General features: G+C 44.6%; 1 protein-coding gene across 1 annotated transcript in view; it reads left to right on the top strand.

Moving 5' to 3' along the window:
• Nucleotides 1–13,741, top strand: part of LOC146854147 (uncharacterized) — a 144,135-nt gene that overhangs the window by 68,134 nt on the left and 62,260 nt on the right. Inside the window, exons 5-6 of the mRNA XM_085651924.1 lie at nt 1,739–1,916; nt 13,409–13,637. Coding sequence (XP_085508050.1) covers nt 1,739–1,916; nt 13,409–13,637 — 407 coding nt within the window. The remainder of the gene's footprint in view (nt 1–1,738; nt 1,917–13,408; nt 13,638–13,741) is intronic.

The raw sequence follows: 13,741 nt of genomic DNA, 5'->3' as shown, positions 1-13,741 counted from the left end.
AGACCCTTTTAATAGAGGGCCTCTCACCTTGCTAGGTCCTGAAGAAAGCCCGTCTGACCCTTTGGGGCAACACCAAGGGCTGAAACATGTCGTCCTTTTTTATGAAAACCCCACAGTGCATTAGACCATAACTAGTCTTCCTGTGCACACCAAGACCTTTTAACTATCTCGAACCCAGTCTGAATAAAAGAATGCACTGACTGTACGAGATTTTTATAATTTTTCTGTTCACGTAATTTCACCATACCCTATCACTAATCTCTGAGATCACTACTGAAATAACCAGTGGGACAACCTCCGGGTGGAGGAAGCACTTTACTAACCCAATGATGATGCTGTCACGTTGATAACAACAGAGCGGAGAATCAAGATATACCGCTTCTTTCTACCTGATAACGTGAATGAGGGTTATTTTATCGGTACACGATACGAATACTAAAAACCCTGGTTCTTTCAGGACAAGTGATCCACTCTCCACCTGATTTTTTGATATTCGAGAAAAGAAGCTGAGTGGACCTTTCTCCCTCCTATTTGATTATAATATAGTATATACAGAGCCAGCTTCCTACAATCCCCTCAGCAGAGATCATGTTATGTATTGTTTTGACCAATGCTGCCTTTTTCTAAAAGTTGCTGTCCCTCCCTCGCACTGGGCAATGATAGCTGTGGGTGAGGGTCTATGCTGCATTATGCTGGTTTATGAAGTGCATGATTATGGTGTATTGTGGTTCATGCATGAGGATGTGCTTATCGGTAGATGCACAGTATAGTGATTCTGCTGGTGGTACACCAGCTGCTGAAGTCAGTCTTACTATACTGCATGTGTGCCTTAAGAATGAAGGGCACACAAGCACTTTACTTCCCATTTGCGCAATGCATGCGCAGAAGCATGAGAACTGGAATGGCTTGCCATTGGTGCTGTGGAACAGGCATCAGCCAGGGAGAGTAGCTGCTACAAATTGCTGTTGAGCTGTTCAGGTGAGGCCAGTGGCTGAGTCTTGGAGCAGAGGGTGTGTGTCTGCAAACCCTCAGACAATATTAGTCACAACACTCCCTGAGGAGCATTCCAACACAACTGACACCACTTTCATCCACCACATCCACTCCCCTCATAGACTAGGAGTCCCACACTACTAGAAACTCTCTCACACCCCTCATAGAATGGCAGTACCACAATACCAAAAACACTCAACATATCTCTGACTAGCAGCCTCACACTGTCAGAAGTAGTCTAATATTCTTCCCAAACTTGCGGAGAACTCAGTTGTCTGGTTGATATCTGAAAGAGCCTTTCCATTGATTGATGTGGTCTTTCATAGTGCTATGGATGGACAAGTGATTGCGAGCTTGGACGGATGATTAGTGACTGCATTGTTGGAAGCATCCAGGCGCTTTGATTTATAAGCCAGACCTGTTGATTTTTCCCAGGGCTTGTTTATGTTGTAATTAGTGTTTCATTTTTAAAATGCTTTTTTTAAAACTGAAATAATTGTCTGGTTTCTCTTTTAGCACAGCAGGCTCACTGTTTATGGGCTGTTTCTCTTCTCTCTTTTATAACAACAGCATAAATCTGTAGATGGAGCAATTGCACTCTTCTTTTACAATGTCAATTGCTCCTGTAGCTGATATAAATACTTTACAGATAAATGTGAATTTCCCTTTTCTATTTCCTATTTATCATTTTTTTCTTCTCATTGAATGGATTATGACACCTTACTTTAATCTTGTGTTACAACAGCATTCCTCTCTGTGGTTTGCCTATTTCCCATAATGCTCCTCTGGCGGATGCTCTAATGAAGAGAGACTTCTTGAATGTGCCCACTGAGACTCTGAGGTTGTTGAGGGGAGCACGGGTTCTGGCAAGAAGAGCGACTGATGGCTACTATTACCTGGGTCACATAGCCCAGGAAGTGGAGGTAAGTCTTTGTCTGAATATCATCAACTTGCCCCGGGCCCTGCTTTGAGGAACAATCCTGCTGCAGGTTGCTCATGTTGATCATGTGCATTTGTTGGTCATAAGCGTTGATATTGAACACTCACTTTTGTAGTCATACATTTATGTTGAATCCTGATCCAGAAAAGAACGTATGGTTTGTGGTAGCACACCATATGATATTGTGGGGTGGTGGCCTGAATAGCTAGCGTACTTCGTTAGCACTTTGTTCACTACACAATGTTGTAAGTGAGCACTTTCTTGGCACCTGCTTGTTATTGTTGCTGTACCATCTGGATGAACGTTGTTGGTACTCTTCAAGGTGTATAGTGCTTAGCACTGTCATTGATGATCAAGTATAGTTTCGAAGTGATGTCTTCATGCGGTAAGTTAGTGAACTGTGTTATCTCCCCATCTCCAGTTTACTATAGTGATGCCACTATCATCAGGGTTTTGGCACTTCAGTTATATGATAAGAGTTGTAGACAACAACGTTGCGATTTTACCATTCAATAACAGCATTGTAGGCTTATTTATTGCTATCCTTGAGTATGGTAGAACCTTTGTAGAGTCACTTGAATGTAGCATCGACTCATGGTAAGAAGTCTTTTTTGTTTTGAAAATATTTTTATTGACAACACATATAAAACACACAAAAAGAAAAACAAAGGAAAACAGAGAATAGCTGATGATGGAAATCTATACATTTGATGTTGAATAGGCCAAACAAATAAATAAATAATAGAGACATAAAGAGGATTAGAAAAAAGTTCCCCAGATTTTTTCAAGTTTTTTCACGGATTTCAATCCTCTCGTTTTAGCGACAGCCCACTCCATAGTATAAATTTCGTTAATCAAAAACCACCATTCCAGAATGTGTGGGGGTTTCTGGGAAATCCATGCACTAGCAATTGTCAATCTAGCACAAGAAAATAATACAGTTAATAAGTCTTTGTGTGGGCAATTCACAGATTGTATATCCAATAAAACAGACAATGGCGAGAGAGAGCCAAAGACAATCTGTTTTTGCACTAAAATATCTTCAAATCCAGACCAGAACTCAGATAAAGCTGGGCAAGTAAGAAATATATGAGTGATATCAGCCGCAAAGAAATCGCATTTGGGACACTTGGATCGTAAATTTGATATAGAGTTTGAAGACCATTTGGAAATTCTAAATGGGGTATAATATAAAGAACAGATATATAGCTGAATTCTAATGTTCAAAGATTGAACCACTCTTTCTCCAGTATTTGGGGTGTCTTTCATAGATTCACATGCTTGAATATTCCCCGTCGTCGAAGTGGGAGTCCCACGGTATATATAAAAAGCAATAAGTATCATGTATATATACATATACACATACATAACCACATAAGAGTATATACATACCCAAATAAACTTATATATATATAGTTCAAATAACATATCAAGTTAAAATACCATAGGATAGTATTGAGACATAGGAAAGCATTGAGAAAAAGATTCACTTTGCTAACATATCACTGTCATTTTATAGTCCAAACTCCAGCCAATCAGGCGCTAGCACCCTCTAGAACCTTCTCCTCAGAGGCTCAGGCCCTCAGATTTTCTACCGCACGTCGTGTGAAGGGAGTCTCCCTGAGCTCTGCTCAGTTCTTCATCTGGTTTGAGGTTTTTTATCTCTCATCATGTCTGCAAGTAAGAAATCTCTTTTCCGTCCTTGTTCATCTTGCGGAAAGTCAAGACTTTTCTCTGAGGATCCCCATGAGAAATGTATTTATTGTCTATATCCTGATCATAAGGTGGCTAATTGTAAGATCTGCAGAACTTTCTCTCACAAAACTTTGAAAGATAGAGAAGGTCGCCTTTTAATATGGCTTCAAAAACTGAAGGACACAGACAACCCACTTTCTGAGGTGGAAAGTGTAGCCTCTGTCAAAACAGGAGTCTCCTCAAAGCGTGGAAGTGTCCAGGACTTGCCATCTCCTTTTCTGAAAAAGAAGAGACTTCACCTTGAGGAAGTGTCTACAGGCAAAGTCTCTGTTACCACGTCTGCGCCCCCGAGACGTAGCTCTCAGGCGTCTTTGACTCCGTCAGCACATGTTTCCAGTCAGAAACTTTCAAAACCGTCGACGGGCCCGTCGACGGCCCCTCCATCGACGAGATCGGCTACTTCATCAGCCTCGTCGACGACGGTGACGACGGTATCGAGCAGATATCCTTCGTCGACGACACTGACTTCGTCGACGTCTTCTCCGTCGACGGTAGTATGTGTGTCTCTTAGAACTGTCTCGTCGACGATACCACTCACTTCTTCGTCGACGACTGGGAAGCTGGCGCTTCCGTCGACGTCTACAACTCCATCGACGATGGATAAAAAGAAAAAGAGAAAATCTTCCTCGTCGATGACAGCCCCGTCGACGACAGCCTCGTCGACGACAGCCACACCGTCGACGACAGCCACACCGTCGACGACAGCCCCGTCGACGACAGCCACCCCGTCGACGGCAGCCACCCCGTCGACGGCAGTCCCGTCGACGGCAGCCTCCTCGTCGACGACAGCTCCGTCGACGATTGCTTCGTCGACGGTCGCCTCGACGACGACAGGGTCAAATTTTGCCACAATGCCATTGGTGCCAATGTCAACGCCAGCACTGGGGTCTGTGGACAGCTCCTTAATGCTACGTCGTAAGGCCATGCTAGACCCAGTTATGTTACCACCTGGACCACGGCCACCTCGTCAACTATTTCCCTCAGGGGATGAGGACGATTCGGATGAGGGCGATCAGTCTCTTTTTCGGGATGCTCATAGTCCTTCTGAGCTCCATATAAAGTGCCAAGAGTCTGAGGAGGATGAATACTATGAACAGGAAGAAGAGCAAAATCCCTCTGCTCCGGTTCCTATGGTGCAGCTTCCTGTGCAGCTTATTTCCAACCTCCAATATATGTTGGAAGATTATAATCGTCGTTTTCCAGCATCCCCTCAAAATTCTCAACGTGAAGCGCCATCTGAGGTTCCACCTCATCCTATATTGCCAACGATACCCACGCCCTCCATACCTGCACTGCCTTCCAATGTAGAGGAGGATAATATGGACAATCTTGATACGGAAGAGGGTGAGCTCCCAGAGGACGACTCTATGGCGGACTGGGATGACTACCAAATCAATTCGCCCGCATCACCGCCAAGGTCACCAGTCAACTCGCCACCTGTCGACATAACAGGGTTCCATCAGCTGATGGAGAGAGCAGCGCAACGCTTTCACCTTCCCATGGTGGTTAGGGAAGAGGACTGTTTCTTGTATGACTTCAAGTCCCAGCCTCAGAAACAAGTACGAGCTGTGCCAATCATAGACTTCATATGGAATGAAGGCATAAAGTTAATGAAGACACCTAATTCTATTCCGGCGGTGCTCCCACGCCTGGAGAAAAAATATAAAGCTCCGGATTCTTCCCCAGCCTGCTTGGTGTCTCAACCTAAGCCGGACTCAGTGATCACACAAGCGGCACAGCGCCGCTCCAAGAATCCATCATCTCCAATGTCGGCGCCTCCGGACCGCGACGGCCGTCGCCTGGATGCCATAGGCAAGAAGTTTTCCACCATGGCGTCAACAACGGTCCGGGCTGCGAATTCCTTGGCAATCCTCGGCCGTTATGATAGACAGATGTGGTCGGACATGGCTGCATTGATCAAGCTTATACCGGAGGATTCTAGAGCGGAAGCTCAGAAGATCCTACAAGAGGGTGAGAGGGCGTCATCCGAGATCATTGACTGCTCTGTTGACATCGCATCCACCGGTTTCCGCCAATTGGCGGGAGCAGCCGTCCTAAGGAGACAGGGCTGGCTTCGATCAACCTCTTTTCGGCAAGAGGTCCAGGCTAAGATTTTGGACATGCCATATGACGGGGAGTCATTATTCGGCCAGCATGTAGAAGATGCCTTGCAAACCATTAAAAAGGACACGGATACGGCTCGTTCCCTCGGCACTCTACAGTTTAAGAAGCAGCCCTTTCGAGGTGCGCGCGGCCGCGGCACCTCCTCATCATCATCCTTTCGTGGCTCCTCGTCCCAATACCGCTCGTACAATCAAGGGCAACAACGGTACTTTTCACAACCGCAGCAGTCCTACAGACAGCAAACTAGCAAGTCATATAGAGGAAAGTCGAATTACAGAGGAAATTCAACCAAGAAGCAGTGACTCTGTACGGACAAAACTTCCTTTTCCCAGTTGTCCTCTAGTTCTTGTTGGAGGAAAAATCTCCCAGTTCTTTTCAACCTGGTCCTCAATCACTTCGGACCGCTGGGTTCTGGATATTATTTCAAGGGGCCACGCCCTAGAGTTTGTGAAGGTTCCTCCACGCACACCTCCATCCGGGCCACCACCCGCCCATCTCAGAGAACTTTTCAAACAAATCCAAATAATGTTAAACAAGGGTGCCATCGAAGTGGTTCCGAAATATCAAAGAGGGTTGGGATTCTATTCCAGTTTTTTCCTCATACTAAAGAAATCAGGGGAATGGCGTCCCATCCTCGATCTCAGATTGCTCAACAAATTTCTCAAGACTCAGTCCTTTCGGATGCTCACATTGAAGGACATCCTCCAATTCTTTTCTCAGGAGGATTACATGACAACGATCGATCTGCAGGACGCATATTTCCATGTGCCCATTCTACCACGTCACAGGAAATACCTACGGTTTCGAGTGGGCCACAGGGATTACCAATTCAAGGTCCTACCCTTCGGACTCTGCTCAGCCCCGCGGGTCTTTACAAAATTCCTGGCCCCGGTGGTGGCTCACTTACGACAAGAGGGTATTCAGATATACCCCTACCTGGACGATTGCCTCATCAGAGCTCAATCCTCCCACCAGGCGGCCCTCGATACCCAGCGTTGTCTCGATCTATTCCAGTCCCTGGGGTTGTCGATCAATGTACAAAATGCTCAACTCACGCCGAGCAAGACGTGCAAGACCTTTCTCGGCGCTTGTATCAATACGAGCACAGCCATGGCCTTTGCTTCAGCAGAGCGTCAAGAACGGATTCAACAGCTTGCGAGCTCCATCGCAGCAAAGCAGTCAGTTTCAGTCTGCATATTAAAATCCTTTCTGGGAATGGCGTCCTCATGCATCGCTTTGATCCCTCTCTGCAGACTAAAGAGTCGCATCATCCAAGAGGAGTTAGACAAGCAGTGGCACCAGGTTTCCGGTTCCTTCAACGATCAGATCGTGGTGTCACCCCGCATGGCTCAAGCGCTGCATTGGTGGACTCGTCCTGCCAACATCACAGCAGGAACATCTTTTCTGTCGACAACCCCAGAACTCGTCCTTACCACGGACGCATCCATGGAGGGTTGGGGCGCACATTTTCAAGATCTATCCGTCAAGGGCCAATGGTCAGCGGCTCAGCGTTGCTGGCACATCAACAGACTGGAACTGATGGCCATTTTCTTGGCGTTGAAATCCTTCCGCCTGCAATTCCAAGGGAAGTCAGTCCTCATTCAGACGGACAACACCACGTGCATGCACTACCTGAACAAACAGGGCGGGACAAGATCTCCACTGCTCTCCCGTCTGGCGCAGAGGATTTGGAGTTGGGCCATACTCCATCAGATGACGTTACAAGCAATTCATCTGCCCGGCATTTCCAATACTCTGGCGGATGCACTCAGTCGGTCAGCATCATCAACCCACGAGTGGGAGTTACATCAACCGACGCTGGAATTTGTCTTCAACCTTTGGGGTCACCCGACAATCGACCTCTTCGCAACCCCGCAGAATGCAAAATGCCAGTCCTACGCAAGCTGGTTTCCCCACCAAGGGTCGTGCGGAAATGCCCTTTCGATCAATTGGTACGGGATATTTGCGTACGCTTTTCCGCCGATTCCTTTGATTCCGCGAGTGCTGCGGAAGATGAGACAACAACCGTGCCATGTACTTCTAATAGCTCCACGGTGGCCTCGGCAAGCATGGTTTTCGGAGTTGCTTCTCCTATCCCAACGCGAGCCCATCCTTCTCCACCTGAAGCCGGATCTGCTGACAATGAACGATGGTCGGATATGCCATCCGAATCCCAGCTCTCTCAGCTTGTCGGCTTGGAACCTGAGTACTTTGAATTTGCTCATTTGAACATTCCTCCAGCCTGCAGGGAGGTGTTAGCTAAGGCAAGAGCTCCATCCACAGTGAAAACGTATAAGCTCAAATGGAAGCGATTTTGTCATTGGTGTGCTTCCGCCCACATTCATCCTGTGCACGCTCCCCCAGAACACATTCTGCCATTCTTCCTACAACTAGCGCAGTCTGGATTATCGCACTCTACCCTAAAGGTCTTTCTAGCGGCAATATCTCGCTTCCGACAAGACGGCTCGTCCTCTCTCTATTCATCCAGAGTCATACAACAATTTTTCAAGGGTCTCTTCCGCATGTTCCCGCCCATTCGGCGTCCTCCACCCACGTGGCGCCTGAACATCGTGCTGGCTCAACTCATGAAGGCGCCCTTCGAACCTATCCACTCAGCGGATGTCAAATTTTTAACTTGGAAGGTGGCCCTCCTCCTTGCTCTGACCTCTTCCCGCAGAGTCAGTGACATTCACGCCTTTACAATAAAGCCTCCGTTCCTTCAATTCAGATCGGACTGTGTCATCCTCCGCACTAATCCGGTTTTTATACCTAAAGTACCATCCGATTTCCATCTTAACGAACCGGTGCTTTTAAAGACTTTTTTCCCGCATCCACAAACCCCGGCGGAGCAAAGCTTACACTCTCTGGACTTGAAGAGATGTCTTAAATTCTACATTAGCAGAACTCAATCCTTTCGCAAATCTGACCAGTTGTTTGTGGCCTACGGGCGTGCTTGCAAAGGACAATCGGTCACCAAACCTACGATTGCCCGTTGGGTTTCATCAGCAATCTCTTTTTGCCATCAAAAGGCTGGTAAGCCTCTGTCTTCGGGAGTGAGAGCCCATTCAACGAGGGCTATGTCATCTTCCACTGCCCTGTTCGCTGGTGTGCCCATCCATCAGATATGCCGGGCAGCTACGTGGTCCAGCAGGCACACGTTTACGAAGCACTACTGTCTGGAATCCATTAACGAAGCAGACACGGCTGTGGGACAGGCAGTTCTACGAAGTCTATTTAAATAAGGTGAGCCTCTGCTACTTCCCTCCTCCTGGGGTATTATTAATTGCGTTCTAAATACATTGTCATTGTATTACATGCAATATCAATACGGCTTGGTCAGCCGAATACTGTTTACTGCTTACTATTCTATTCAAGCATGTGAATCTATGAAAGACACCCCAAATACTGGAGAAGAACAAATGTTACTTACCTGTAAACTGTGGTTCTCCAGTATTGGTGTCTTTCATAGATTCACATGCGACCCACCCTCCTCCCCTCAGAGGCTCTCTTCTCCTCTTTTGGCTCTATGGTCACTCTCGTGCTCGAAAATCTGAGGGCCTGAGCCTCTGAGGAGAAGGTTCTAGAGGGTGCTAGCGCCTGATTGGCTGGAGTTTGGACTATAAAATGACAGTGATATGTTAGCAAAGTGAATCTTTTTCTCAATGCTTTCCTATGTCTCAATACTATCCTATGGTATTTTAACTTGATATGTTATTTGAACTATATATATATAAGTTTATTTGGGTATGTATATACTCTTATGTGGTTATGTATGTGTATATGTATATATACATGATACTTATTGCTTTTTATATATACCGTGGGACTCCCACTTCGACGACGGGGAATATTCAAGCATGTGAATCTATGAAAGACACCAATACTGGAGAACCACAGTTTACAGGTAAGTAACATTTGTTCATTTATATTACAGAGTGAAGCTGAGATTTTGGTAGAGGTAATGTTGGTCCCAAGTCTAGATGTCCATTTCATAGCAATTTTGGAGCAGTTATCCTCTTTGAAATTATTCAAACATTTATAGCCCATACTAATTAGTGACTTCTGTTTATCTGAATAGAAACATGTCCATAGATCTGAGTCCGGAACTTGATTAATTTTCATTTTGCAGACCAGATAATCTCTAATTTGGATATATTTAAATCGCATAGCTTCGGTTAAATTAAAAAGAAGTTTAAGTGTTGTAAAGTTCAGAAATCCCTGATTGCCGTAAAGGTCTCCCAAACAATTAATTCCCAAATTTTCCCAAGCAGTCCCATGTCCGTCGTTAAATATTCCTGGTAGACCAGGGTTACCCCACAAAGAAAGCTTAGAATGAAAAAACGATGTTTTACATATAGCTAATAAGGATTTCCATACCGCAACTGTCTCACGGGCAGTCTTAAACTTAACCCTTTTAAAGTAATTAGGGTCGTTAGTTCTTGCAAGAAATTGATTAAAGTCAATACCCAACAAAAATTGGTGGTAATAGTATGAGCTATTTGGAATAAATAAACTACGGAGGCGACCAAAAAAAGTTGCCCAAAAATACAGTTTGAAATCGGGGAAATTTAAACCACCTTTGTTAGTTGGTAATTTAAGCAGGGCAAGCGATCTTCTAGCTTTCTTATAGCCCCAGATATAGCTGCTAAAGATCCCATCAAGTTTCCTAAAAAAAAGATTATTCACCCGTAACGGTATTGATCTAAATAAATATAAAAATTTGGGCAAGATCTTCATTTTAATTAAATTAATCCGACCTATAAGACTTAAGGGTATTTTATGCCATTTTTTAAGTAGGCCAGCAGTTTCTTTCAATAAAACATCATAGTTTAGCGTATTTATATCATTTACTTTAGCTGATATTTTAACCCCTAAATATGTCGCCTCCCGGCAGGTACCTTGTATAAATGTCGATGGTTGATAGTTTAATATTACCTGAGTTTTACTTAGATTTAATTTATAACCTGAAATTAATCCAAAGGTATTAGATTCTGTAATTATTGTTGTAAGAGCTTTTTCTACTTCGGTAGAATATATAGCGATGTCATCGGCATATGCAGTGATTTTCAAAGAATTAGAACCAGCTTCCAATGGAGTGATATGGGGTTGAGTAAGTAAAGAGTTTATAAATGGTTCCATGGAGAGCGCAAACAGCAGGGGTGAGAGTGGACACCCCTGTCGCGTGCCCCTAAGTATTTTGAAACCTGGGGAGATCAAGCCAGCATAGCTGATTTTAGCAGTTGGGGAATCATATAAAGCCCGTATCCATCTTAGATATTGACCTCCGAAGCCGAATGCTCTCATTACAGCCCAAAGGTATTCCCACCCGACTCGGTCAAATGCCTTTTCAGCATCTAAGCATCTTCAGCATGGTAAGAAGTCAAATGCTCTGGGTGGTGTGCAACTGCACACACAGGGAGAATGGAGAATTTGCTCTCTTTTCTCTTGTGCATCTTCTCCCTCAAGACTATTGTATATAAAACATTATTTCTTTCCAAATTTTGTTCAAACTCTGCTCATGTTGTTTGTCTAAGAACCCAGATTTGAACATCCCAGACTTCAATGCTAAATTTCCACTATTGTAGCTTCCTATTGCTGGACCCACCCACACCTTTACATCTGACTCCTACTAACTGAGTTTTGCCATTTTGTTTTTATTATTTCCTGGCATGATTTCCGACATTGAAACAGGGATAGTACTCATTATTCTGTCTTTCAGATGATTGAGAATATTACCAATTGCAACCAACTACTGAACGCATTTGAAGATCAGTGAACTCTGGAAGATTTATTAGTAAATGTAAAAGCAAATAATAGTATATACAGTATTTCAGGGAAAGTGGTGGGAAAGAATAAAATTGTTATCTATTTATTAACAGCTGATACATGACAACGTTCATGATCATCCTGATATCAGAAACAATTATAAAATCAGGCATATATTGTACATCATGGTTATCAAACATGATCCAGATAAATTATCATTATGCACATAATTGAAGACCACTGTCAGAATTCATTGTATATTAGATGGTTAATGTAGGGCCCTGAGGGTTGGATCCATGATAGGTGTTCAACATAGCTGACTATGTAAGTGAGGTCCTTTTGATATCATTGTGTGTAAACATATCTTATGGGGCTATTCAGGCAATCTAGTATGAAACTGGCAATCATGAACATATGTTGGACATCCCTAACTTCAAGATATGGTGGGTTAAATTCCCAAAAAGGAGTCGGTTTGTATCTTCTGTCTGGTGCCAATTACCAGTGGTTGTTTTAAACCCAGTATGGGATATGATATGCAGACGAGCTTATGCACAATGTTTCTATATAGCTTCATTTAGCATTAAGCCTGTCATAACAATTCAGGCAGTAGTTGCTGTTTCAAGACCTGCTCCTAACTGATTCCCCCGAGAACCATGAAGGACACTGCGGTAGACATCACACCCTTACTGGGCTCCAGTCAGGAGCTGGAGGATCAAAAATATCCCCCGACCCCACCCCCACGCTTTAAGGTGAAGAGTGATTTACCTCATTTTCGCAGAGAGGGAGCAGCTCCGATTGCTGGTACAATCTGCCAGCTTGCTTGAGGGAGAGTGTCTGCGCCTGCCAGGTGCTGCCATGTGTACTGGGAGCAGCCCAATTTTGCCAAACAGGATCAGGACATGTGAGCACCCACAGAGAGGGCGCTCTCTGCACTGCTGATCCCTTCCTTACCCCCGGATCTGGTAAGACTAGATTTGGGCCTGTGGGGCCCCAGGGACTCGCTGCTGACAGTGCTGTGGCACCACAGACACATTTGTCTAATTACTAAAGAGTTAGAAGGGAAACTCTTGAGTATGCCCTACTAGTGAGCATTCCCTGAATGTGGCCACCAGAGAATGGCAATAACTCCAACCACGTCATAAGGAAGAGGGTGGAACAGGGATTTGCCTGTCAACAACTAGAGCCACGACCTCAAGGGCATTGTGTTGTTGCTCATGAATGTCATTATTCGATTGCATGTGTAGAGCTAGAAATAAAATACCTCTTTTCTTATAAAAGTGTTTGACTGGACATTTATTTATTGTTTGTACTCTGTTCACTTTGAATTATGAGTTGTGTTCACTCACCTGTATGTACCCTCCCCCCCGAGGGAGCATATGACTGCTCGACCACAGCTACCACTGAGAGTCAAGTCCAGTTGTTTATGATTCATAGTAGTCAGGCCCATTGACATCAGGAACAAAAGGCATCATCTACGAAAGTTGGGTCCTCTAACCTCTGTATGCCCTGTGGCCCTCTGAAAGGGGTTCTGATACAGCCATATATCATCATTCTGGTTAGTTAACTTCATTTCCTCTTTAACAAATAGCCCTTGGATGAATGTATGCTGTTGGTGAACCCTTAACCTGCTGGTTGTTTTAGTTCGGATAATAGTGTCTGATCAGTGAGCGCAGTTAGTGTCACCATTCATGACTGTTGTCACTGAATGCTTTCCCTGGTTGATGTTTGTTAATAAGAAATTTCCTCTCTGTACACAATTTCTCATCGTGCTAGCAATGACTATTGTATCTGTTTTCCAGTGTTATATATTTTTCTGATTGCAACCTGCAGGGTTCTGTAGGGCATTTCCTGGTGGAATTTGAAAAGTGCCAGAAACAGAAAGGCAAAGCCCAGCTACGCATGCAAGAAACAGCCCTTTACGATATCATACATTATGAAGATGCTCGGAGACAGCCTATAGTGCCAGGAGACCGAGTACTGGCTCCCCTGGATGTTCACAGGGAGCGCTATGGCCCAGGAAAAGTCCTTCAAGGTGTGGAGTGCCGGGGATTCGCTTCAGGTACATTTTGATTGCATGGTGATTCCCTCGCCAAACCATTGTCTCGCATCTGCTTTTTATTCAATATCCTATTTTGATTCTTCTTTCTGCAAATATAGTCTCAT

The sequence above is a fragment of the Triturus cristatus genome, chromosome 4_1 (genome assembly GCF_964204655.1).
Source record: "Triturus cristatus chromosome 4_1, aTriCri1.1, whole genome shotgun sequence".
Taxonomy (NCBI): domain Eukaryota; kingdom Metazoa; phylum Chordata; class Amphibia; order Caudata; family Salamandridae; genus Triturus; species Triturus cristatus.
This window is presented reverse-complemented; position numbering and strand designations above follow the sequence as displayed.